Here is a 27,829-nt window from a genome sequence, read left to right on the forward strand (position 1 = left end):
CTGCCATTTTATAATTCCACTAAGTGTGTGGATGGAACAAACAAAGCTTCTTATATTTTCTGTTAGGATAACCAGGGCAGGCCAGGGGTCCAACAGTACCACCAAAAGGTTTGGGGAAGATAACACACGGTTCCAGAGCCTCCACGGGGAGGTGAGGCCAGGCAGGGCCCTCGCTTACTGGCATTCTGTCCCGACAGCTTCAGCTCCAACTCCTGCACCTGCTTGACCAGCAGGGAGATGTGTTGGAGCATGTCCTTGTTTTGCAGCAGGAGCTGGTGCACACGAGCCTGGGCCTCCAGCCGTGCTGCAGCCTCAGCAGCCAGCTGGTCCTTCAGCAAGTGAACCTGCGGAGAGCGGGGAGGCAGAGAAGACAGCGAGGAGACAGGGCGGAGAGAAGAGAGGGATGTGAATGTAAACGTGAGTCACTGGTGGAGGGCCAGGGCCAGACATGCCTTCCAGCTTCAATTCAAGTCGGAGAAGCCCTTTCCCAGGCAAAATGGCCACCATTTTGCAGAGGCGCAGCTGAAAGAAGCTGGGCTACCAGATCCGCATCCCAAGTGGGACCCATGATGTGCCATTCACGTACCACTTAGAGCCCCACACCAAGAGCGAGAGGTAGGAAAGAGTTGTGTCCCAGCCCCAGCCCCGGCAGAACCGCTGACAGCTAACATACTACTGCTGTGTTGAGGCAGGTACCTTTTTCTCACCTTGTCTTTTCAAAAACAAAGCCAAAAACCTGATATGCTGACCCACTAGCGAAGAACAGTGTCACAGCAGACCCCCGTCACAATCTTCCTTCTCCCCTTCCTCACACCCAAACGGCATGAGAAACAGGAAGCCAGGCGCATGCCCTTTCTAAGTCAGTGAGGTGACGGTGACGAAGTCGGTGTTTCCACGCCTGTGGTGGGTGTCAGCTTCCTGCCCAGACCTTCCGCTCCCTTTTATTTCCAGAGGCCTCTGGGAGCATGTCTCGTACCTGGCGGGGGTCAGACAGCTGCTGACTGACTAACCACAGGGCTTCGTCCAGCAGCCCCGGCAGGTGGCTGTCAGCCTGAGGTGACAGCTTCCACAGCCGCCCTCTCTGGGGAGGGGGACCCTCGCCCTCTCACTGTTCCACCCTCTCACTAGAGCACCGGCAATGGCACCCTGAGTGCTCGGGGCCCAGGGGGCCTCTCTGCTCCCGGCGTGCAGTCTGGGTGCGGGGACACAACCCAGGGGGAGGAGATGTGCGGATTCCCTCAGGACTCTGGCTTGACGACACTAAGTCACACAACAGGGACAGCAATGTGTGACTTTTGTGCTGAGAAGTGGATAAAAGGGCCTCTGGGAGGTTTCTGAAGGTCCCTGAATAAGGGGAGCTCATGAACTTGGTGGTTAAGACCAAAGCAGCCTGTACGAAAGAGGGTTTTCTTGAAACAAAAACACAGTATGGATAAAGACACAGAGTCAGGAGGACCGGGCTGGGACAGGTAGAGCCAAGAGCGGAGGAGAGAGGAGGAAGGAACTGGAAGAGTCGATTCTCTGACTCAGACAACAAATGCTCTGGGTTTCTGAAGAGCCATCTGCTCCAAAGAGATTCACATTCTGTCAGGGAGTAGCAGGTCATGTTCACCCCACGGTCTGGCCGAGCTTGGCCCAGAGTCCTGCCAGGGCAGTGTCTGCCCTCCCGGCAGCCAGCCCTCAGAGATCACACTTTTGGATGCAGTGGCTGCTTCCTTCCCCCAGCTCCTCACCCCGGCCCAGATTTGAGGACCTGACCTTGCCGTTGTTGGCTCTGCTGCTAAGTGGAGCCACTAATGAGATTAACTGCCACCTTCCATTAGCGGCTCCTGAGGTTAGGCCTATCGTTCCCCCAGGGGGAGGATGCCTAAGGAATCTAAAGTGAATCTGTCCTTCACCAGGCACTGCTAAGGACAAGACTGATCTTCCAGTCCAGACATCAGCCTCAAATAAACTAGGGAGAGATCTAGAGAGGGGCAAGAACAGGGAAAGCAGCAGCAATAATATTTTAATCCAGTATCAGATGGTAGATGGCTACTAAGCCTCTGTCTTCCTTGCAAAAATGAGGCATGGAGACAGTTCACCGAAAGAGTCCCCCAAATCCTGCTGGTTCTGAGAATCAGGACAATTGCTGTGGGAACCTCACCCCTACAAGTGCCCCCAGAGGAAACCATAACCTTCCATCTGCCAGTAAATGTAATTTATTCCAACTAAGAGCATCATTGAGAGGAATGTACTGGGCAGACAGAATTGCTAATTATCCATTTTCTATTTTCTTCAGAGCAAAACAGAAACACGAGGCATAAACGTGGAGCAAAACTTTCAATGCATGTAAACAGAAACAGTGGGGAATCTCACCTACCAATAACTGACATCTACAGAGGGCTCCCTGCACACAAAGGCTACAGACTCAGGTACCCAAACCCTGCATCTGAACCTGCCCGCGGAAGAGGCCATTTGAGAACACTGGACCAGGAGCTGAAAGCTCGAATCTGTCAGTTACTCCCTATTCAACTGTAGGTAATACGCTTCTACCTGCACCTCCCTTTCTCCATTTTTCAACTGAGAGGCTTGGCCAGAGGCTTGGTCAGTGTATGAGTCCATATCAGGTGAATGGAATAGTCAGTACCAGGGGCCATTGGTTAAAGGCTCCTTGAAGAACACCCCTAGATTTCCTCTGGGAAGTCAGAGAATTAGGACGGGCGACAAAAGAGGAATTCCCTCCTGCAGAAGCCAGGGGCGGGGTGGGGTGGGGCGGGGGTGGGGGACACCAAAATCTGGAAGTTTCTTTTGCACATAACCATTCCAGCAGGGGAGTTACCATTAGTACATAAAACACGACCCTTGAATCAAATCTTTCATCACAAATTCACAGGCACTCAGTACTATGAGAAAAAGTTGTGTTTGAGTGTTCCTTGTATTAGTCTAAATAAGAACTTTAGCTTTGCAAACGCAGACTTATAACATTTCAGGTGTTTTCAAACCCTGGGAATTCAAAAGCACACGCTGCTGCTGCCGCCCAAACCCAGAGCTAAGGAGCCCTTCTGTTCCTGCAGCCGTCCAAATGGGCAGCAGGCATAAGGCTCAGGCCTCTCGCTGCAGCAGTCTGTACCCCAGGAGTACAAAACCCAGGCCAAGCTGGGACAATATGGCCCGAGCTTCCTCTAAATTTGAGGCAATTTAACAGTCCTTGTGTTTCGCATATGTGGGTCTGGCCACGAAGCACTGAAATGAAGCAGCATTATTTTCAGCTTTGGCTTGGGCAGTCAGCTACAGCTGTGTGCTCGCTTCCCCCACTGTACAACAGGAGCAGATACCACCTCCCCCTCCCTACCAGACGGGACTTATTTGTATTCAGCATGCTCTGCTTTTAAAACCTCAAACACCTTTTAACAAGGCAGGCTATGTTAATTTCTGAAAAGGTAGCAGATAGTTTTGCCTTTCCAGAATCATGTGGTCTTTGGCAATGACTATTCTGGGCTTCCCAGGTGGCGCTAGTGGTAAAGAATCCGTCTGCCATGGGATCGATCCCCTGGAGGAGAGCATGGCAACTCACTCCAGTATTTTTGCCTGGAGAATCCCATGCACAGAAGAGCCTGGTGGGCTACAGTCCACAGGGTTGCAAAGAGTCAGACCAGACTGAGATGACTTAGCATGCACGCATTCTGGTCACAGACTAAATCGGGGGGAAGGCCACGCCTGGAGTCGGTGTCCAGTTCTGCGTTTTGGCCGTAGCAGTACAAGTGTAAGTTCAACCCTGTGCCCTCCAGCTCTGTGCCACTTCCCCAGACTCAGACAGCCGCCCACAACCCACCCAGCAACACCACACCACTGCCCATTGGCCCGCCAGCCTACTTGCCTGGACTCCAGCTCCTCCGTGAGAAGTGGGGGCAGGGCCAGGCTGGAGTTAGGGAGCAGCAGGCACATGGAAATGGCAGTGGAGAGAACCAGAGCAGTTTGCCCCCCCACACACACGGGACACACAAGCGGAGGCAGGCGGCTCTGTCTCTGCATGCATGAGGCAGGGGCCTGGGCAGTGCACCCAAGGCGCTGGGAACTGGAGAAGCCACGAGGACAGAGGCTACATCTAGGGCCTGGCGGGGGGCTGGGGGGAGGACTGCGAAGGTTTTTCAGCGCTGTTCCTCTAACTACAGCATACACAATTGCAAAGCATTAAGTAACTGATCGCTTGTTTCAGAACAAGTGGCAGCAGGTAGAGGAGTCTTTCAGTGGCAGTACTGAGCTGCAGGACAACATTTTCCCCAGGAGCCAGGCTAGGAGTTGGCAAACTGTGAAGTGACCTGGCCTACTTAACCGCTGCCAGTCAGCCACAGTGCCCGGATCAATTCTGGAGCTATGTGGGCCCAGCCCGTGGCCATGCGGGTGCCAGCTACAACCCAGCTTTGGTTCAAGGCTTGATTATACTTCAATTCGCATCCTTGAACTTCTTGTCCATCTAAAAGCAGGAAGCTAGTGCAGCCACGCAAGCCTCATGCTGGGGTCAGGAAAGTGGTCCGAAGGGCTTGGGGTTCACTATTTATGTGCTGAGATCTAGTCTAGAAATGCTTAAGAGTCAGCTGAGCAACACCTTTGCCCATGTACCTTGAAGGCCAAGGCAAGGCCGTTCTAGACCAGCTCTGAACCAATTTAGGGAGAGGATGGGAGAGGTCTTGAGGTCTGAGACCAAATCAGAACACTGTGAAGGAGATCTAAGCCTGGTCCCAGTGAGAACAGTAGAACCAGACTGATCTTCGAGAATAAATGGGGAGAGTGCATAAATCGTGCAACTAGGGACCCTGAGAGTACACCTGTTTGCAAGAAACTGTCTTTATCCTTAGCTCTTCTCAGGAGTCACACAGGAGAACTTGGATACTCCCAGAACAAAGGAAAATGTGTTCCCACCTGAAATGCTGAGGTCACAGTACTACCCATTGGAATTCCAGGGACTGTGGGCAGTTTTACAAAGATAGGCAGAAACCTTGCGGTTTGATGGCAATAGAATCTGACAGCACAAGTAAAAGCTGATCTCACGCTGGACACTGTGCAGAGAAACCAAGTAAGCCAGACTTGATATATTTTAAAAGCAGGAAAGATGTTAAGAAGACCTATTTATTAATCCACCTATATATATATCTTATATCATTGTTTACACCCAAAGATTTGGATACTAATAAAAAGCCCTTGGATCAAATGCTACAAAGAGAGAAAGAGAGGAACATGCAGAGAAACCTGTAACTGAAGGCTGGTTTAGGACTGAATCGGTTTGGAGGACAAGAAGAGCTGAAAGCCAGTTGCGAGGTACGACATGTCAGCTGTATTCCCAGGCAGCAAAAGATGAAGGAAACCGAAGAGACTGCCTATAAGGACGGCAGGGAGGGGAAGACAACTTCTGCTCAAGCAGCTCTGTGATGACCTCAAGGTACTGTCTGACCCCAACATTTTAGAAGGCTACGGTCCTACCCAAAGTCGTTTTACCCATGGGAGATACTGATGTGCTCTGGTGGCCTTTTAGACATGTCACAGACTGAACAGATTCAACCCGGGCACTGCCACCTATAATCACCAGATTCCAAGTGTGGAAGTGGCTGAACTGAGAGAGGCTCATCAAGTGAACTACAAACACAACATTCTTCCCACCTCCTAGCTTCACTGTCTTCTACAACACAGGCAGTTAAAACAGGGCCAGAGAGCGATGTCTCCTTGAGACAGATGCTTGATTCTGGGCCAAAGAACCACTCTGAGGGTTTCATCCTGACTGGGAGACAGACCTATGATAAACTGCAGGTCCTATGGCTTTGCAGACCGTGCATCCTTTGACTACCACAGCACTCTTCTTCTTGTGCAGATTATACGTTTGCAAATAGTTTTTCTTCAGTATTTAGCAGTGACTTCAAATTCAAATGCCTCTCTGATAACATTCATCATGAATATGCATCAAGCTCATTCTTAGATAAATACTAATTACTTGGTAATTGATATGCTGAAAGAGGAAAGTATCGTGGGTTGGAGGATGGATGTGGGTTGCCGAATGGCCCTGTGCTGGAGCATTCCGGCTTTGTGCTCCTGTCAGCCATCACACCCGGCACATCATTAATTACAGGAGATGAATACAATTATTTGACAAAAGGCAGTGATTTTTCCCCCAAATATCAGAAGCCATAAATGACATCCCTCCTCTTTGTTGCTGTTTTGGGAATACCTGCAGATCCTCCCAGTATCAGCACATACCCTTTTGGATCATGGTCAGTATTTTTAAAAAGGTTCAAATCACTTGGGAGCAGTGCCCCACTGATTTTATTCTCTTGAAACCCGGTTGCAAAAGGCACCCACAAGGCTGAGCCTCAGGCCCAGGTCAATGTGAGACTGCTATAAGAAGGTCTTTTCAAGACCCAAGTCATTGCCATCAGTTTGGTTAGGCTGCCGGATACTTCCTCAAGGAGTTTGTGTTGGGAAAGACAGCTCTGCCTGTGTGATCCACTCTACCTGGGGGTCATGAGAAGAATAGGAGAAGAAATGACAAGGATCAATAAGAGCTCTCTAGAGACGTCTTCTTATTCTCATTCCAGAATGCAGAAGACCTCAGAGGCCAGCCTGATTGAGCAGATGTGGAATGCCAATGCCAAGAGCTGCCTTCCCAAATCTCTCACCAACTCTCCAAACCCTGAAGTCCCCGCTCCTCACTGTTTTCATCTACCCATTAGGTCCTGACCCCATCTGACTCTTACCTTAGGAGTCAGCCTTTGAATAGTACCAATGATGCGTTCACCATCCCCTGATTGCCCGGAGAGAAGATGAAGCTCAGACTCACAAGTTCCAAGGAAGGTGTGGACGACAATGCCCTCCACAGAAAGCAAGCAGAAGGGATCCCTGCTAAAAGCAGCAGGGAAGTCAGCTCGCCCCTCCTTTATAAAGCAACAGCAGCCCAATGAGTCCTCAGGGCTCAAACAGTGCTTGATTCCTGAAAGCTAGGCCAGTTCTCCCCATTATAGCTCAAATACCTAAGTTCCTGTAAGGAAATGTACAAGAGAAGGACAAGAGGGTAGCAGAGGATGAGCTGGTTAGAAAGCATCTCTGACTCAATGGACATGAATGTGAGCAAATTCAGGGAGAGAGTGGAGGACAGAAGAGGCCAGCGTGCTATAGTCCATGGGGTTGCAAAGAGTTGGACAGGACTTAGCAACTGAACAACAACAAGTTCCTGGAAGTTAAATCCCATTATAATCAAGGCCAGTATGGTATCAAGTCCTGCCTGGAGAAATCTTTACATAAATAGAGAAATCCTGCCTGGAATGAGTAGATGACTAAAGGAGGCATGGAAACCTCTAAGGACAAGGTTTCCAGGATGGTAGACTCTGCGGGGCATTTGGCACAAATTCATACTTTAAGAGTGGTGTCGCAAAGTCACACCTATCCTCACATCTGTCCTGACTCCAGAAGCATCCCTTCTCACCCACACACCAGGAAAAGAAGGCAGGAAAGGAAGGGTGAAATTATGTTCCTTAGTAAGTTCAAGTCATGACCCAACAACATCCAGCCAAGCCAGCCAAGCCCAACTCAGAGTGGGGGATACATGGGAAACCAAAACGTTTTTTCCCATTTCATCTGCATCCCCCCTTTCTCCTCTCCCCACCTCCCCCCTTCCCCGACAAGCAGTGATCCAACAGCATGAGCCATCCCTTATAGCTCCCTAGATTTTAAAACCTGCCCTGTGCCCCTCGCTAGGGAAGGTGCGTCAAGCCCATGAGAGTGGAGCCTGCGAAGAAGGGAGGAGGCTGAGGAGAACCTGGGCCACAGCCACTTGCGTCTGCTGCTGCTGCTGCTGGAGGAGCTGCTGGAGAAGCTGCATCTGGTGGTGGGTGGACAGCGGTGTGCCCGCGCCCAAGCCCGGGGGCTTCGAGGAAGAAGAGGGAAGGAGCATCCTGGGCGAAGCTGTCAGCATGGGCTCCTGGGGGTGGGGTGGGACCTGGAGGAGAGGAGACGACACGGTGTGAGCCTGGGCACGTGCCTCCTTTAGACAACTTACTCTGTCTTCAATATGCACAGTATGTCTAATACGAGGCTGCGGTGAAATGGCCCACTTGTAACGAAGAGCTGGAAATGCTGCGTCTTCAATGGAACTGTGGACAGGACACCCCTGCCCCCCACCGCCCCCAGAGGAGATGATCTGATGGCCTGGGCTGGGACCACAGAGTCAGAAAACCCTATTTGTATAGCTGAGTTCCTGATGCGATATGATGGGAGGCCAGGCAGCTGATCCTGTTCCATTTCTTGCCCAGGGCTTGCAGCTCTCCCACATTGTTGAGTTACCTGAGGTTCTGGTCTTGGATCTATTTCTGTGAAAGAGAGCTACCTACACCTTGCTATGAGGCAGCTTCCACCTTCACTCTGCTGTGTCCTCAGGGCTCTCTCCTCCCGGGTCTGCAGGGTCTCCCGAGTTGACCACTGGAGGAAGAGGCCATGAGGGAGGTGCTCCAACCCAGCACCGCCTCCTCACAATGGGAGCTCCAGAGAAGAAAGTCTGGACACACACAGAACGTGGGCTGGGGAGATCCTCTCTCAGAAAGGGGAAAGCAGCTTCCGTTCCCTTCCCTCCCGTCTCCCTCCTGATAGCTGGACGTCGTCACTAGGCGGCTTCTGTGAGCCAGAGAATTCCGCTGCAGCAGCTCTGCCGCTGGCCCTTCCTTAGGTGTGTGAGAGGAAGCGCCAGGGACAGAGGCCTCTGCCGCATGCAGAGTACAAACTGGGCGCCACAGAAAATATCAGGCAGACACTACGGAACAATACCGCCACTCAAACTAGACAGGTCTCCCCTTCTGATGGACTAGCCTAGACCTCCTCTTGGGAAAAGCTGTTACATGGTGAGGAAAGAGAGGCACTCATGGTACAGGGGACTGGCAGGGAGTCTAAGGCAAGGGCAATCTGTCAGAATTTTCCTTCTGTGAGTGTGTGTCAGGAGCTGTGTATGCGTGTGGGGGCAGCATGTGTCTGTTTCAGGGGCCGTGTGTGTTGGGGTGTGGGGGGCAGGGGCCGTGTGTGGGGGCGGGGGGCCAGGGGTGTTGGTTTTGTCTTCAGGTTGGAAGTTCTCAGTTTCACCTAGATCATATCAGAAACCCCTTGAGGGCATCCATCATCTCACCCATAAAAACAGGAGGTTGAAATGGAGGATGCCTAAGGTGGTCTTGCAGTTTCCAAACTCCAATCGGCCAATTTGCAGCCTCCCCAGCAGCATCAAAGGCACACATCCTAGCCACAGGCAGAGACAGCCCAAACTCACCCTGCTCCTTCAGCTAAGCCCCAGGGGATCGCATTGTGTTGTGCAAGGATTAGCCACGTGCACAGGTACTGTGACCCGATAAGGTGCTATCAAAGCTGGGGCTTCCAGTGAGAAGCAGGGAGCTGAGGACTGATGGGCCCTGGAGGGTAATGCATGTCAGGAATGAGCTCTGTGAAATCCTGACATGCAGCCACACCTAGCATCAATTCACGGGAACTGAATCTCCAGATTCAGTCTGAAAGGAAGTAACACATGCCGCAGAGACACCACTGTGCTGGCAGAGGCTAAGAGGTGACGGACAGGGGCTGAGGCCGTGACACAGGCCGCTCTGGGAGGTGACATGCACGCAGCTGTGCGGATCACCTGGGTGGGCTGCCTCCTGCCTACCTTGGGGTCTGTGTGGGAGCCTCCTTCCTTCCCTACAGCGTCAAGGTCGGTCACGCCTCGGCTGAATTCCAGGGTGTCGTTCCCTGGGAGTGGGACCTCGACCGCATCAATGTCCGTTTCCTCTGCAGTGGCCGTGGAGGTCCTCTCGGCTCCGGTGAGCTGGCGGCCTGCAGGGACAACAGAGAGGGTGGGAAGGGCAGAGCCACACCAAGAACAACATCCTCCTGCCCACCACTTCAGTATTCAATCATGTCACGCTTTGGCACACCACTGGCTCAGTAACATTTTCATATGTCTTTTCAACTCAAGTCCATTAAATGTCCAATCCAATAACATGTTCTGATTTTAGTATCTTCTCATAGTTCAGAAACAAAGACATTTCCTCAAGACTGGACATGACTGCTTTGTCAGGCTGGTGTGATGTTTTCACTGACAGGATGTGGGGAACCTGCAAGAAAGGGATGACAGCCACCTCAACTTCATTCACACTCAGGAGTGGAAACAGATTACGGAAAAAAGTACTCTCAGTCGTGTCCGATTTTTTGCAACCCCGTGGACTGTGGCCACCAGATTCCTCTGTCCATGGGATTTCCCAGACAAGAATACTGGAGGGGGTTGCCACTTTCTACTCCAGGGGATCTTCCTGATCCAGGGATTGAACTGGTGTCTCTTGCATTGGCAGGCAGATTCTTTACCACTGAGCCACCAGGGAAGCCCCCAAAGGTTTTAGCAGGAAAAAAATTGCATAAATAGATGGGTGTATTTTTCAGTTCAGTCACTCAGTCGTGTCAAACTCTTTGCATACCCATGGACTGCAGCACACCAGGCTTCCCAGTCCATTACCAACTCCTGGAGCTTACTCAAACTAATGTCCAAGTCAGTGATGCCATCCAACAGTCTCATCCTCTTGTCCTGTCTCATCCATCCTGTTGGCCCCTTCTCCTCCCGCCTTCAATCTTTCCCAGCATCAGGGTCTTTTCCAGTAAGTCAGTTCTTTGCATCAGGTGGCCAAAGTATTGGAGTTTCAGCTTCAGCATCAGTCCTTCCAATGAATATTCAGGACTGATCTTCTTTAGGATAGACTGTTTGGATCTCCTTGCAGTCCAAGGGACTCTCAAGAGTCTTCTCCAACACTACAGTTTAAAAGCATCAATTCTTTGGCACTCAGCTTTCTTTATAGTCCAACTCTCACATCCATACATGACTACTGGAAAAATAGCTTTGACTAGACGGACCTTTGTTGGCTGAGTAATGTCTCTGCTTTTAAATATGCTGTCTAAGTTGATCAAAGCTTTTCTTTCAAGGTTAATTTCATAGCTGCAGTCACCAGCTGCATGGACTGATTCTGGAGCCCCCCAGAATTAGTCTGTCACTGTTTCTACTATTTCCCCATCTATTTGCCATGAAGTGATTGGACCGGATGCCATGATCTTAGTTTTCTGAATGTTGCGTTTTAAGACAACTTTTTCACTCTCCCCTTTTACTTTCATCAAGAGGCTCTTTAGTTCTTCTTCACTTTCTGCTATAAGGGTGGTGTCATCTGCATATCTGAGGTTATTGATATTTCTCCCAGCAATCTTGATTCCAGCTTGTGCTTCATCCAGCCTGGCATTTCTCATGATATACTCTGCATATAAGTTAAATAAGCAGGGTAACAATATACAGCCTTGACGTACTCCTTTCCCGATTTGGAACCACTCTGTTGTTCCATGCCCAGTTCTAACTGTTGCTTCCTGACCTGCATACAGATTTCTCAGGAGGCAGGTCAGGTGATCTGGTATTCCCATCTCTTGAAGAATTTTCCACAGTTTGTTGTGATCCACACAGTCAAAGGCTTTAGCATAGTCAATAAAGCAGAAGTAGATGTTTTTCTGGAACTCTCTTGCTTTTTTGATGATCCAATGGATGTTAGCAATTTGATCTCTAGTTTCTTTGCCTTTTCTAAATCCAGCTTCAACATCTGGAAGTTCTTGGTTCATGTACTGTTGAAGCCTGGCTTGGAGAATTTTGAGCATTACTTTGCTAGCACATGAGATGAGTGTAATTGTGTGGTAGTCTGAACATTCTTTGGCATTGCCTGTTTTGGGATTGGAATGAAAACTGACCTTTTCCAGTCCTGTGGCCACTGCTGAGTTTTCCAAATTTGCTGGCATATTGAGTGCAGCACTTTCATAGCATCTTCTTTTAGGATTTGAAATAGCTCAACTGGAATTCCATCACCTCCACTAGCTTTGTTCATAGTGATGCTTCCTAAGGCCCAATCGAGTTCACATTCCAGGATGCCTGGCTCCAGGTGAGTGATCACCCCATCGTAGTTATCTGGGTCATTAGTATCTTTTTTTGTATAGTTCTTCTGTGTATTCTTGCCACCTCTTCTTAATATCTTCTGCTTCTGTTAGGTCCATACCATCTTTGCATGAACTGTTCCTTGGTATCCCTAATTTTCTTGAAGAGATCTCTAGTCCTTCCCATTCTATTGTTTTCCTCTATTTCTTTGCATTGATCACTGAGGAAGGCTTTCTTATCTCTCCTTGCTATTCTTTGGATCTCTGCATTCAGATGGGTATATCTTTCCTTTTCTCCTTTACCTTTAGCTTCTCTTCTTTTCTCAGCTATTTTTGAGGCCTCCTCAGACAGCCATTTTGCCTTTTTGCATTTCTTTTTCTTGGGAATGGTCTTGATCCCTGCTTCCAGTACACTGTCACAAACCTCTGTCCATAGTTCTTCAGGCACTCTGTCTATCAGATCTAACCCCTTGAATCTATTTCTCACTTCCACTGTATAATTCTAAGGAATTTGATTTAGGTCAAATCTGAATGGTCTGGTGGTCTTCCCTACTTTCTTCAATTTAAGTCTGAATTTGGCAATAAGGAGTTCATGATCTGAGCCACAATCAGCTCCTGGTCTTGCTTTTGCTGACTGTATACAGCTTCTCCATCTTTGGCTGCAAAGAATATAACCAGTCTGATTTCAGTGTTGACCATCTGGTGATGTCCATGTGTAGAGTCTTCTCTTGTGTTGTTGGAAGAGGGCGTTTACTATGATCACTGTGTTCTCTTGGCAAAACTCTTTTAGCCTTTGCCCTGCTTCATTTTGTACCCCAAGGCCAAATTTGCCTGTTACTCCAGGTGTTTCTTGACTTCCTACTTTTGCATTCCAGTCCCCTATAAAGAAAAGGACGTCTTTTTTGGATGTTAGTTCTAAAAGGTCTTGCAGGTCTTCATAGAACCGTTCAACTCCAGCTTCTTCAGCATTACTGGTTGGGGCATAGACTTGTATTACCGTGATATTGAATGGTTTGCCTTGGAGATGAACAGAGATCATTCTGTTGTTTTTGAGAATGCATCCAAGTACTGCGTTTTGGACTCTCTTGTTGACCATGATGACTACTCCATTTCTTCTAAGGGATTCTTGCCCACAGTAGTAGATATAGTAATGGTCATCTGAGTTAAATTTGCCCATTCCAGTCCATTTTAGTTCGCTGATTCCTAAAATGCCAATGTTCACTCTTGCCATCTCCTGTTTGACCACTTCCAATTTACCTTGATTCATGGACCTAACATTCTAGGTTCTTATGCAATATTGCTCTTTATAGCATCGGACTTTACTTTCATCACCAGTCATATCTACAACTGGGTGTTGTTTTTGCTTTGGCTCCATCTCTTCATTCTTTCTGGAGTTATTTCTCCACTGATCTCCAGTAGCATAGTGGGCACCTACCGACCTGGGGAGTTCATCCTTCAGTGTCCTATCTTTTTGCCTTTTCATACTGTTCATGGGGGTTTCAAGGCAAGAATACTAAAGTGGTTTGCCATTGCCTTCTCCAGTGGACCACGTTTTGTCAGAACTCTCCACCATGACCCGTCTGTCTTGGGTGGCCCTACACGGCATGGCTCATAGTTTCATTGAGGTAGACAGGCTGTTTTCCAGGCGATCAGTTTGGGTTAGTTTTCTGTGACTGTGGTTTTCATTCTGTCTGCCCTCTGATGGTGAAGGATAAAAGGCTTATGGAAGCTTTCTGATGGGAGAGACTGACTGGTGGGCGGGGAGGAGGGGGAACTGGGTCTTGTTCTGATGGGCAGGGCCATGCTCAGTAAATCTTTAATCCAATTTTCTGTTGATGGGTGGGGCTGTGTTCCCTCCCTGTTGTTTGACCTGAGGCCAAACTATGGTGGAGGTAATGAAGATAATGGCAACCTCCTTCAAAAGTTCCCATGCACACACTGCTGCACTCAGTGCCCCCGACCCTGCAGCAGGTCACTGCCCACGCACGCCTCTGTCAGAGACTCCTGGACACTCACAGGCAAGTGTGGGTCCGTCTCTTGTGGAGTCACTGCTCCTTTCTCCTGGGTCCTGGTGTGCACAAGGTTTTGTGTGTGCCCTCCAAGAGTCTGTTTCCCAGTCCTGTGTAAGTTCTGGCAGCTCTATGGTGGAGTTAATGGTGACCTCCTCCAAGAGGGCTGATGCCACACCCAGGCCTGCTGCACCCAGAGCCCCTGCCCCTGCAGCAGGCCACTGCTGACCCGTACCCCCACAGGAGACACTCAAACACAGTTCTGGCTCAGTCTCTGTAGGGTCTCTGGGTCATGGTGTGCACAAGGTTTGCTTGAGCCCTTCGAGCATCTCTGACGGGTATGGGGTTTGATTCTAAACATGATTTCACCCCTCCTACTGTCTTGCTGGGGGTTCTCCTTTGCCCTTAGACATGGGGTATCTTTTTTTGGTGGGATCCAACATTCTCCTGTTGATGGTTGTTCAGCAGCAAGTTGTAATTTTGGAGTTCTGCAGGAGAAGATGAGTGCATGTCCTTCTACTCTGCCATCTTGTTATTCCTGGTGTATTTTTAGAAAATTTTATTTTGTATTGAAGCATGCATGCATACTAAATTGCTTTAATTGTGTCCAGTCCTGTGCAACCTCACAGGCTGAAGCCCATCAGTCTTCTCTGTCCATGGAATTCTCCAGGCAAGAACACTGGAGTGGTTAGCCATTTCCTTCTCCAGGGTACCTTCCAGACCCAGGGATTGAACCCAGGTTTCCTGCATTGCAGGTAGATTCTTTACCATTTGAATAACCTTGAATGGGGTATCCAGAGAGGTAGGGGTTTCCTCCACCACACTCCTATCAGGCTGTCAGGAAATGGGTAAATCACCTCACTCCCTGGGCCCCAGTTCCTTCAACTCTACATGGAGGCTGAGTTAGAATGGGTGGGAGGGTTGCAGGCCTGGGGGGAGGGATGTGGAACTGAGGAGATTTGAGGCCCCAGCCCACACAGTATCTGTCTCTAATCCTCAGACCCTGTCTCTGACCATCCTCCTTCAAGAACAGAAGCCAGGGACAGGCCTGGAGACAGCGGCAGTGGCACAGGAGAGATAGGCGGCTGGTTTGTCATTCTTTGTCTATTTTCCACTTGCTTCTTCCCACTGACCATGTCTCTGATCACATGCTCAGCAAATGTACGAAAGTCCTACTGTTTCTTATTTTTCTTCATTCTCTGCTCTTCTCTCTTTCTTGGACTCTGTAGAAACAACTGGCGATTCTCAGGCATTTCCCAGGAAACACCTTTTTCTCTACATTCAGGATTAGGTTCATCACTAACTGTCTTCAAATAAAACTTAAAAACTTTCAGAGACTAAGCACCAATTGTAAAACTGCACAGAGTAATATAAGTAGGGAGTATGAAGTGTTGATTCCCTAAACCTCAAGCCAACTCAGGCAACCAAGCTTTGGTCATTGGCGGGCCTGCCTTGTAGTACAAATAGTTCTAACAAGTCTTCTCATGCAAACCCACATGAGTTATCTGGGGAAGCAAGCCTGGTATGTGTGTATATACGTATTTATTTAACATTCAGAAATCATTTTATTCTTTAAAGTTTTCACTGGAGTATGTGTGTTTGTGTGTGTGCTCAGTCATCTCTGACTCTGCGACCCCACTGACTGTAGCCTGCCAGGCTCCTCTGTCCCTGGGATTTTCCTGGCCAGAATACTGGAGTAGGTTGCCATCTCCTACTCCAGGGGATCTTCTCGACCCAGGGATCGAAACTGCATCTCTTATGTCTCCTGCATTGCAGGCAGATTCTTTACCACTGAGCCACTAGGGAGGCCCTTACTGGAATACAGTTGATTTAAAACGTTATGTTAGTTTCAGCTGTACAGCCAAGTGAGTCCCTGATGCATATACACATGAAAGTGAAAGAGTGAAAGCCGCTCAGTCGTGTCTTGACTCTTTTTGATCCCATGGACTACACAGTCCATGGGATTCTCCAGGCCACAACAGTGGAGTGGGTAGTCTTTCCCTTCTCCAGGGGATCTTCCCAGCCCAGGGGTCGAACCCAGGTCTCCCACATTGCAGGAGGATTCTTTACCAGCTGAGCCACAAGGGAAGCCCCCAAATACTGGAGTGGGTAGCCTATCTACTGGTTTTAAAATTCTTTTCCCACAGCCTAGTATTTCAGAAGCAAACAGTGTGCTTGGTTTTCCTTCTGGCTGCTCTAGGAAATGGGTTACATGCGATGGCATGTAACAGAAAGGAGGACCCTGGACCATGGCCCAGCAGGGCAGTCTTCTGCTTCTTTGTCAACCAGCCAGCAGGAGCACAGAGAGCAGGCTGCTTTTTACCACCTGCCGCACCCAGAGGTGACCTTCTTGACAATGCGGAGGTTTACCCTGTGACAGGGAGGACTGACGGATAACTAGCATCTATTTCTCAGTAGGCAGACAGTGCTGGGAACTGAGCATCTGGTTCTCCTCGCCCCTAGAGGAACGAACAGGGTGAAATGGGCCTGCACTTGAGGAGAGCTTTCCATCAGTCATCGGGGGAGACTGGCTTCCACAGCACTGGGGAGCCATCTGTCAAGTGCTCTTAATTAGCCAAAGCAATATCAACTGTGTCCTTCTGATCTTGAGGCCAAGCGTGTGTTTCATTCACATCTCCCATGGATCTGGCACAGAGAAGGTGTTTGGTAAATACTTACAAAAGAAACAGTGCATCACAGGGTACAAAACAGGGAAGTGAGCTATACAGGGAGGCCGCCCCTCAGCCCTGGAAATCCTAATACAGTAAGTTCCCTACATACAGACCTTCAAGTTGCAAGCTTTCAAAGATGCAAATGTGCATTCACATCGCCAATCATGTAAGTTATAAGTTAGTTCACATGTCTGGTATACACTGTCACATGAGCACATCCTCCATAAGTGGTTGTGCTTCTGTGTACTTTACTGAACAGTGCCGTACAGAGGACAGTATCTTTATTTTAAGCCTGGATGTACAGAAGGAAGTGTAAAAGAGGCAGTGATGTGGCCGGAACTACTGTACTTTTCAAGGTACTGTACCATACAATTAAAAAACTTTTGTGTGTGTTTGTCTTTTATGTATTATTTGGGTGAAAAGTATTATAAATCTATTACAGTGCAGTACTATATAGCTGATTGTGTTCGCTCGGTACCTAGACTAACTTTGTTGGACTTACACACACACTCAGACCAGAATTCATTCGTACGTAGGGGATTGACTGTAATGAGAACTGAGCAGCACCCTGCTGCAGAGGGTCTGGAGACATGCAGGCCAGAAACTCACAAGGGACTGAAAAATCTCCGAGATTCTAGTTCTGCTTCTGGGGAAGTCATTAAAAAATAAACTTCTCAGCCATTCTCTTTGTACTAGTAGAGTTTCCAAACCAACACTGATGTAAGTGAATCACCAACTATGGGCTGCTTTCTGAGACAATTTCTGCCATTCAGAGGGTGCTCTGATGATCGCATTTGGATTCTTACAGATATAATACAGCTAATGGGTAGAGAGCATGCATACCTATTTTATTACCCTTCACAGATACTTCATTTTTACAAATTCAAGGTTTCTGGCAAATCTGCACCATTTTTCTAACAGCATTTGCTTACTTTGTGCTTCTGTGTCATGTTTTGGTAATTCTCGCAATATTTCAAACTTTTTCATTGTCTGTTATTAGTTGCTATTCATTATCTGTTATGATCTGTGATCAGTGATCTTTAAAAACATTTTTTTTAATTTTTAATTGAAGGTTAATTGTTTTACAATGTTGTGCTGGTTTCTGCTGTACAACAACGTGAATCAGCCATAAGTATCCATATATCTTCCTCTCTCTTGAGCCTCCCTCCCACCCCACTCCCCACATCTCACCTCTCTAGGTCATCATGGAGCACCAGGCTGAACTCCCTGAGTTATACAGCAACTTTCCCACTAGCTTTCCCTTTTACACATGGATATTTCATATGTGTGTATTTCAATGCTACTCTCTCAATTTGTCCTACCCTCTCCTATGACCACAAGTCCACTCTCTATGTCTGTGTTTCTATTTCTGCCCTGCAAATATGTCCATCAGTACCATTTTTCTAGATTCCCTATATATGCATTAGTATATGGTATTTGTTGTTCTGATCTACTTCACTCTGTATAACCTTCAATGTTACTATTGTAATTATTTTGGGGGCAGCGTAAACTGTACCCATATAACACAGTAAACTTAACAACTGTGTTTTATTTTTCACAAATGTGATATAGTATTATATAAAATTCAGACTGAAAGTATTTTCCAGGTGGACAGCAAAGGGACTCAGCCATACATATACATGTGTCCATGCTCCCCCAAATTCCCCTCCCATCCAGCCTGCCACACAACACTGAGCAGAGTTCCCTGTGCTATACGATGGGTCCTTACTGGTTATCTGGTTTAAATATAGCAGTGTGTACCTGACTGCTTCACTTGCTGCCATTTCTGCCCCCCACTCCTCTCTGCCACCACTGTGCCCACCTCTTTCTTTCTTCTTGGGCCTCCCTGTTCCCTAAGACACAGCAATATTGAAACTAGGCCAAGTAATAACCTACATTGGCCTTTAAGTGTTCAAATGAAAGGAAGAGTCACATCTCTCTCAGTTTTAAATCTAAAGTTACATAGGATTAAGCTAACCGAGGAAGGAATGTTGAAAGCCAAAACAGGTCAAAAGCAAGGCTTATTGCAACAGTGAGCCAAGCTGTGAATGCCTAAATCAGAGCAAAGCCCTAACTCTCTTAAATTCTATAAAGCCTGAGAAAAGTTAGAAAGCTGCAGAAGAAAAGTTTGAAGCTAGCGGAGGTTGGTTCATGAAGTTTAAGGAAAGAAGCCATAACCATTAAAAAAAAAAAAAAAAAAAGTACAAACAAACGCTGATGTAGAAGCTGCAGCAAGTTATCCAGAAGATCTAGCTAAGATTACTAATGAAGGTATCTACACTAAATAACAGGTTTTCCACATAGTGGAAACAGCCTTACATTGGAAAGATGCTGCCATTCAGGACTTTCATAGCTAGAGAGGATAAGTCAATGCCAGACTTCAAAACTTCAAAGGACAGGCTGACTCTTGTTATTGACAGAGCTAATGTAGCTGGTGACTTCAAGTTGAAGCCAATGTTTATTTACCATTGAAAATCCTAGGGCCTTTAAGAATTATGCTACGTCTGCCCTGCCTGTGCCCTACAAATGGAACAACAAAGCCGAGATAACAGCACATCTGTTGACAACATGATTACTTGATATTTTAAGCCCACTGTTGAGACCTACTGCTTAAAAGATTCCTTTCAAATTATTACTGCTCATTGACAATGCACCCAGTCACCTAAGAGCTCTGATGGAGATGTACAATGAGATTAATGTCGTTTTCATGCTTGCTAGTGCAACATTCATTCTGCAGCCCATGGATCAAGCAGTAATTTCAACTTTGAGTCTTATTATTTAGGAAGAACTATTATTAATAATAATAAAATATATTATTTAGGAAGTACATTTCATAATGCTATAGCGTCCATAAATAGCAATTCTTCTGATGAATCTGGGCAAAATAAATTGAAGGCCCTAACTGGAAAGGATTCACCATTCCAGATGCCATTAAGAACATTCTGATTCATGTGAAGAGGCCAAAATGCCTCCATGAACAGGAGTTTGGAAGAAGTTGATTCCAACATCATGGATGAATTTGAGGGGTTCAAAACTTCAGTGGAGGAAAAAACTGCAGAGATGGTGGAAATGGCAAGGGAATTAGCATAAGAAGGGCAGGCTGAAGATGTGGCTGAATGCTCATGATAAACCTGAACAGATGAGGAATTACTTCTTATGGATGACCACAGTGGTTTCCTGAGATGGAATCTACTTCTGGTAAAGATGTGTAAAGACGATTAAAAGGACAACAGAGGGTTTGGAATATTACATAGACTTGGTTGATAAAGCAGTGGCAGGGTTTGAGAGGCCTGATTTCAATTTTGTAAGAAGTTCTACCATAGGTAAAACACTATTAAAATGGCACTGCATGCTACAGAGAAATCATTTGTGAAGGAAACAACCAGTGTGGTAAACTTCATTGCTGCCTTATTTTAAGAAATTGCCTCAGCTCTCCAATCTTCAGCAACCACCACCCTAATCAGTGAGCAACCATCAGCATTGAGGCAAGACTCTCTACCAGCAAAAAGATTACAGTTTGCTCAGGTGATAGCATTTTAGTAATGAGCTATTTTTAAAGTATATACACTATTTTTAGATATAATACTACTTTACACTTAATAAACTACAGTATAATGTAAAGTGAAACTGAAAGTCACTCAGTCGTGTCTGACTCTTTGTGACCCACGCACTGAGTCCACAGAATGCTCCAGGCCAGAACACTGGAGTGGGCAGCCTTTCCCTTCTCTGGTGGATCTTCCTGACACAGGAATCGAACTGGGGTCTCCTGCATTGCAGGTGGGTTCTCTACCAACTGAGCTAGCAGGAAAGCCCTAGTATAGTGTAAAGATAACGTTAATGTGCACTGGAAAACCAAAAATTTTGTGCTACTCACTTTATTACGATATTCGCTTTATTGCCATGGTCTGAAGCTGAACCTGTGGTATCTCCTAATGCCTGTACAGTAGAACCAGGGGGGTAAAGCTAGGGTAGAGAGAAAGAATAAGCTAGATGGAGGGATATCATTGTGTGTGACTGTCAGCGTACCACGGCTTCCCTGATAGCTCAGTTGGTAAAGAATCCACCCGCAATGCAGGAGACCCCAGTGAGAAGAAGTGGGCAGAGAGGAGGGGAGGCCATGGGAGGCACGCCAGGCAGGGGGCAAGACAGGGGCAAAGGTACCGATGTAGAGAAATCCCCAGCGTGGTGGAAGCACTGCAAATGACCCTGTAGGAAGGGACCTGACTGAGAAGAGTCAAGATTTTACCTTGAAGGAAGAAAAGCAGGCACGTGATATCAAAAGATTTTTATTCTTTCAAATTTTACCCAAGGGATGATGTAGAGGGTAGATCTATAAGGGGCAAGATAGAAAGCAGTGCTCTAGGTGAGAAATATGAGGGCTAAAGCTAAAGAGGTGGCGACAACACAGAGCCAAGAACAAAAAACCTGGAATATCTTCAGGGGACAGAGATCACAGGACTTGGAAACTGTCTACGGGCAGGGAAAGAGGGAAAGGCGGAGGAGAGGCAGGGAGGAGACAGGAATACCTGTGGAATGAGTTTCACAATTCTGATTTAAGTGACTGAGCATAGACTGGCATCCTACACAGAAAATTCCAGAGAAGGAGGATTATGGATAAGAGAATGAAACTGGGAAAGTCTGTAACAGCTAACTGGAGACCCACTATCCACAAGCGGAGAGTTCAAGAAAAGGTCTGGCCTAGAGATAAACATAAGTTAAAACCATGGGAAGTGAAAAGTGAAAAAAAAAAGAAGCACTTTTTTTGTGCCCTGGGGATTTCACCTAAGGGGCAGGTGACAAAAAAGGATGCTGGAAAGCAGCTAGCAGACAAAGAAGGAAAGAGTGGCAGGATTGGGGGGGGGGGGGGCGGAGGGAGTGATTCATTCCCCGTGATGCACACTGCAGAGAAAGGCTGGTTCAATTTGCCAATTAGTTGGCCCTTGTGGCTCAGACGGTAAAGTGTCTGCCTACAATGTGGGAGACCTGGGTTCGAACCCTGGGTCGGGAAGATCCCCTGGAGAAGGGAATGGCACCCCACTCCAGTACTCTTGCCTGGAAAATCCCACGGACAGAGGATTCTGGTAGGCTACAGTTCATGGAGTCGTAAAGAGTCAGACACGACTGAACGACTTCACTTTCACTTTCAGTGACCTGGACTGGTTGTTTCAGGAAAGATTGGTAGGCAGCAGGTATCAGATCGGGCTTCCCTGGTGGCTCAGAGGTTAAAGCATCTGCCTGCAATGTGGGAGACTTGGGTTCGATCCCTGGGTTGGGAAGATCCCCTGGAGAAGGAAATGGCAACCCACTCCAGTATTCTTGCCTGGTGAATCCCATGGACGGAGGAGCCTGGTGGGCTACAGTCCACAGGGTCGCAAAGAGTCAGACACGACTGAGTGACTTCACTTCACTTCACTTCAGGTATCAGATCACTGGAGGTTGAAGGGCTAATGGCAAGGGTGGGGTAAAATGCCATCAATGGGGATAAATGTATGTGGCCTGAAGCTTGATCATGGAGAGAAAAGAGATAGGCTAGGGGGAGATGCAGGGACAAGAAAGGTGTGATTTTTGTTTTGTTTTTAAAATGGAAAAGACTTGCCCTAATCTATCTGCGGTGGAGAAGAAGGCACAGTGAAAGATTCAGACAATGATTCAGGAGAGAGAGCTGATGGCTCAGGGTTTAGGAAGAGGCAAGATGAGGAGAAGGCAGAGGCAGGTGAAAGGGTTCATCTGGGACAGGAGAAGGACACTGGACACTAAGATGGAAGCTTCGGGGACAACAGGGAAGCAGGAGGGCTGAAGGCAAAGCAGCCTGCAGCCAAGCCCAGGGTCCACAGATGAGTGTGAACCAGTGTCACAGGGCTAAAATGGATAGGCAATGCTGGACTAATACAGACCTTCTTACACGTCAGTTATGCCTCAAAACAAAATGGTTGGGGAAAAAAGAACAAAAGATTATCAGCTCAGTCCAAAACTGCTTGAAATGGTCACTTTTGGCCTCAAAATTGCAATATTAATAACTTAGGTTCAAATAGTGCTTACTGTGTTCCAGGCACTAGTTTAAGGGATGTACATGTAACTAACTTACTTATCCTTATAACCACCCTGAAAGTTAGGCACTATTATTATTTCCATTAGACAGATCAAGAAACTGAGGCACACAGCTAGTAAGACCGAAGCTAAGGCTCAAAGCCCGCCAGTCTGGCTTTAAGCTTGGTACTTTTAACCATTGCACCACCTTGCCTCCCAGCAGGCTCACTGCTTCCACCCGTAGCCTCAGCCACCCTGCTTTACCTTCTTCATTGCACTGACATCCCCTAAAAAGGCATCGTGTGTCATCTGTTGGATCCTCCACCCCAACTTCCAATGTGAGTTCCTCACCAGCAGGAACCTTGTTGCCTTCTTCCCAGTATTCCCAGTTTCCAGAATCGAGCCTTGCATCTGGGGAAACTAATAAATATCCACTGAATGAAGGAAGGGGACTGAAACTAAGGAGAAACAAAGCATCAGGCAGTGGGAGCATGCTGTGACTGAAGGGCAGGTGTGGTGGGAGCCCGGAAGTGACAGGACGTCAGGGGTGTGCCTGCTTGAATAAGCCAGATGCCCGGGTCTGGCAGGTGTAACAGGTACACAGTAAATACTCCTGAGCCACCGGTCACTGTCTAGATGACATGAGTCCTGTTTTAAGACGCTCTAATCTCCAAAGGGCTCCAAGCCCTTCCCCACGTTGGACAGTCTGCCACCGTGGGAAGACAGATGCCTCCAGGGGAACAGGATCTCTCCCAGGAAACCTGTCCAGGAGTCAGAAACTGCACAGGGCAAAGCAAGGCAAGCAGAACAGGGGCAGAGGCCCCACCTGGCTCTGAGCCCCAGAGGAATGGCCAAGGGCAGCTGCTGCCAAAAGATACAAAGGATAAATCTCCCCCAGGGTAGGGAATGGTGGGAATGAGGGAGGAAAGAAAAGCAGACAGAGAGAGAAAGAGAGGCAGCACGCACAATGAAAGCGAGGACCTTCATTAAAGGCGCTGCTGAAAAACCCAGAAGGGGAAGGGCCCACAAGACATCAAAGAAGACAGCAAAGCCTCCACACATTTGGATTCCTCCAGAGTAAACAAGTTTCCTCTGCACAACAAAGGGCCTGCCTGGGGCAGCTCTACTGGAAAGATAAACACCGAATTAAATGAAAGCTCCCTAATGTGGAAGCAAGACTCCTTAAAAGGAAGAGAAAAGCTGCCAGCCCACAGTTCCACTCTGAAGCTTCAAGGTGCCCATTACAGAGAAAAACCCTAATGGAGTCAATAAATGCTTCTGGGGGAAGCATTTATGGAAAAAGCATTTACGGTAAAAAGGAATGTGTTCCTAGCGGCTTACAGAGAGTAAGGAAGCAAGTGGGGCTGAAAAGAGGAAGTGACTTTGGGGCCTGATAAGAAATCTGTAGAATTCCAAACACTGATACTCAAAGGCGGTTTCACACCCTGGCCATGGCACCACACCACACCACATGGTGCCTGACTGTTCATCTGATGCGGCTCTCTCATAAAACCATGGGACTTCAGAGATCTTGTCCACTGTCCTCACAGCATACATGAGGTCATGGAGTTGAGATACTGAACTGGAGAGCTAGACAATGGCTAACATGTATTTAGAGTGTACTGTATGCTAGGAATAATGCTGACTTATCTGCATTATCTCCCAACACCCAGCTAGCAGATAAGAAAGATCTAGAAAGACTAGAAAGTTTGCCAAGGATCACCCAGCTAAGATCATGAACTCCTTATTCCAAAATTCAGACTTAAATTGAAGAAAGTAGGGAAAACCACTAGACTATTCAGCTATGACTTAAATCAAATTGCTTATACAGTGGAAGTGAGAAATAGATTCAAGTCATTAGATCTGATAGACAGAGTGCCTGAAGAACTATGGACAGAGGTTCATGACATTGTATAGAAGGCAGGAATCAAGACCATCCCCAAGAAAAAGATGTTAAAAGGCAACATGGTTGTCTGAGGAGGCCTTACAAATAGCTGTGAAAAGAAGAGAAGCCAAAGGCAAAGGCGATAAGGAAAGATACCCATCTGAATGCAGAGTTCCAAAGAATAGCAAGGAGAGATAAGAAAGCCTTCCTCAGTGATCAATGTAAAGAAATAGAGGAAAACAATAGAATGGGGAAGACTAGAGATCTCTTCAAGAAAATCAGAGATACCAAGGGAACATTTCATGCAAAGATGGGCTCAATAAAGGACAGAAATGGTATGCGCCTAACAGAAGCAGAAGATACTAACAAGAGGTGACAAGAATACACAGAAGAACTGTACAAAAAAGATCTTCACGACCCGGATAATCACGATGGTGTGATCACTCACCTACAGCCAGACATCCTGGAATGCAAAGTCAAGTGGGCCTTAGGAAGCATCACTACAAACAAAGCTAGTGGAGGTGATGGAATCCCAGTTGAGCTATTTCAAATCCTGAAAGATGATGCTGTGAAAGTGCTGCACTCAGTATGCCAGCAAATTTGGAAAACTCAGCAGTGGCCACAGGACTGGAAAAGGTCAGTTTTCATTCCAATCCCAAAGAAAGGCAATGCCAAAGAATGCTCAGACTACCACACAACTCATCTCACGTGCTAGCAAAGTAATGCTCAAAATTCTCCAAGCCAGGCTTCAACAGTATGTGAACCGAAAACTTCAGGATGTTCAAGCTGGATTTAGCAAAGGCAGAGGAACCAGAGATCAAATTACCAACATCTGTTGGATCATCAAAAAAACAAGAGAGTTCTAGAGAAACATCTACTTTTGCTTTATTGACTACGCCAAAGCCTTTGACTGTGTGGATGACAATAATTCTTCAAGAGAATTGTGGAAAATTCTTCAAGAGATGGGAATACCAGATCACCTTACTTGCCTTGTGAGAAATCTGTATGAGGTCAAGAAGCAAAAGTTAGAACTGGGCATGGAACAACATACTGGTTCCAAATTGGGAAAGAAGTATGTCAAGGCTGTATACTGTCACCCTGCTTATTTAACTTATATGCAGAGTACATCTTTCAAAATGTGAGGCTGGATGAAGAACAAGTCGGAATCAAAATTGCTGGGAGAAATATCAATAACCTCAGATACGCAGATGACACCACCCTTATGGCAGAAAGTGAAGAGGAATTAAAGAGCTTTTGAAGAAACTGAAAGAGGAGAGTGAAAAAAAGCTGGCTTAAAACTCAACATTCAAAAAATGAAGATCATGGCATTCTGTCTCCTCACTTCATGGCAAATAGATGAGGAAACAATGGAAACAGTGACAGACTTTATTTTTGGGGTGCTGCAAACTCACTGCAGACAGTGGCTGCAGCCATGAAATTCAAAGATGCATGCTCCATGGAAGAAAAGCTCTGACCATACTAGACAACATATTAAAAATCATAGACATTACTTTATTGACAAAGGTCCATATAGTGAAAGCTATGGTTTTTCCAGTAGTCATATGAATGTCAGAGTTGGACCATAAAGAAAGCTGAACGCTGAAGAATTGATGCTTTTAAAACTGTAGTGTTGGAGAAGACCCTTGACAGTCTCTTGGACTGCAAGGAGGTCAAACTAATCAATCCTAAAGGAAACCAGTCCTGGGTGTTCATTGGAAGGACTGATGCTGAAGCTGAAGCTTCAATACTTTGGCCACCTGATGTGAAGAGCTGACTCATTAGAAAAGACCTGATGTTGGGAAAGATTGAGGGCAGGAGGAGAAGGGGACGACAAAGGATGAGATGGTTGGATGGCATCACCGACTGGATGGACATGAGTTTGAGCCAGCTCCAGGAGTTGATGATGGACAAGGAAGGCTGGAGGGCTGTGGTCCATGGGGTTGCGAAGAGCTGGACACAACTGAGTGACTGAACTGACTGACCTTGCTAAGAAATGGTTGACTTAGCATTCAAGCCTACAATTCTCCTGAAAAGTGCCAGAACCCAAGCTCTCTATTGCTTCTCTAGTCTGCGGGTCCAGCACTCCCTCTGTCATACCACATTGCCTTTTCATTTCTGTGATAGTTAATTTTGTGGGCAAATTTGGCAGAGCCATGGTGTCGATACTTGACCAAACACTATTCTAGATATTGCTGTGAAGGTATTTTTCATACGAGAGTAAACATTTAAATCAATAGATTGAATAAAGCAGATTATCCTCCATAATATAGCTGGGCTTCATCCAATCAATCAGTTGAAAGTCTTAACAGAACAAAGACAGACCTCCTTGGAAGAAGAGGGAATTGTGCCAGCAGACCACTTTAAGACTTAAACTGCAACTCTTCCTGGTACCAAAGGAAATCATATCAACCTTCAGTTCAGTTCCGTTCATTTGCTCAGTCATGTCCAACTCTTTGCGACCCCATGAATCGCAGCATGCCAGGCCTCCCTGTCCATCACCAACTCACAGAGTTCACTCAGACTCACATCCATAGAGTCCGTGATGCCATCCAGCCATCTCATCCTCTGTCGTCCCCTTCTCCTCCTGCCCCCAATCCCTCCCAGCATCAGTCTTTTCCAATGAGTCAACTCTTCGCATGAGGTGGCCAAAGTACTGGAGTTTCAGCCTCAGCATCAGTCCTTCCAATGAACACCCAGGACTGGTCTCCTTTAGGATGGACTGGTTGGATCTCAACCTACCCCCACCTAAAAGAGCCCTGCAGGGTCTGGAAGGGGAAGGAAAGAGTAGCTCCCACAGAAGGAGGGGAAGAAGACCTAGCTCTCAGAGTAGTCTTTATGAAATGCTTTCTCTTCAAAAGGCCAAACCTGCCCTCTTTAGCAAATGGCTGAGAAGTCACTTCTGATGAGGTACTTAGAGGCTACATCAAGCTCCTCAGATGGTTATGTGATAAGAACAAAGTTCAAACACTCAACCTCTAGATAACTTCTCTGTGCCCAACCTCTTTCACTCCAGGAGTAAGTGGCTTCACCAGAGACAACGCCCTTTACTTTTCAGTTAGAATATCTTTGTATTCGTGCATCCTGGCTGCCAGCTGTATTGTGGGTTCATAAGCCTTTGAGGTGTAGCCATGACTCTGCACCAACAAGGGAGCAGGGCATTGACAAAGAAGAGTTAATAATGTAAAGGCATCAATCTAATCCTGCTAGCAGCTCTGAGGGCAAATCCTCCAGTTCAGAAGTGAGCAGATCAGCTTTTGTTCTCTGAGCAATGTGGCCAGCTCTAGGTCTGC

At 47.1% G+C, this 27,829-nt stretch overlaps 1 protein-coding gene across 2 annotated transcripts in view; it reads right to left on the reverse strand.

Annotated features, from left to right (window-relative positions):
- NOS1AP (nitric oxide synthase 1 adaptor protein) overlaps nucleotides 1–27,829 on the reverse strand; it is a 339,279-nt gene that overhangs the window by 1,620 nt on the left and 309,830 nt on the right. For both annotated transcript variants that reach the window (XM_068964124.1, XM_068964123.1), the window contains exons 7-9: nucleotides 9,662–9,828; nucleotides 7,784–7,963; nucleotides 179–344 (exon numbers count right to left, since the gene is read on the reverse strand). In XM_068964124.1, the coding sequence (XP_068820225.1) occupies nucleotides 179–344; nucleotides 7,784–7,963; nucleotides 9,662–9,828 (513 nt within the window). The remainder of the gene's footprint in view (nucleotides 1–178; nucleotides 345–7,783; nucleotides 7,964–9,661; nucleotides 9,829–27,829) is intronic.

This window comes from Capricornis sumatraensis, chromosome 2 (genome assembly GCF_032405125.1).
Source record: "Capricornis sumatraensis isolate serow.1 chromosome 2, serow.2, whole genome shotgun sequence".
Lineage (NCBI taxonomy): Eukaryota > Metazoa > Chordata > Mammalia > Artiodactyla > Bovidae > Capricornis > Capricornis sumatraensis.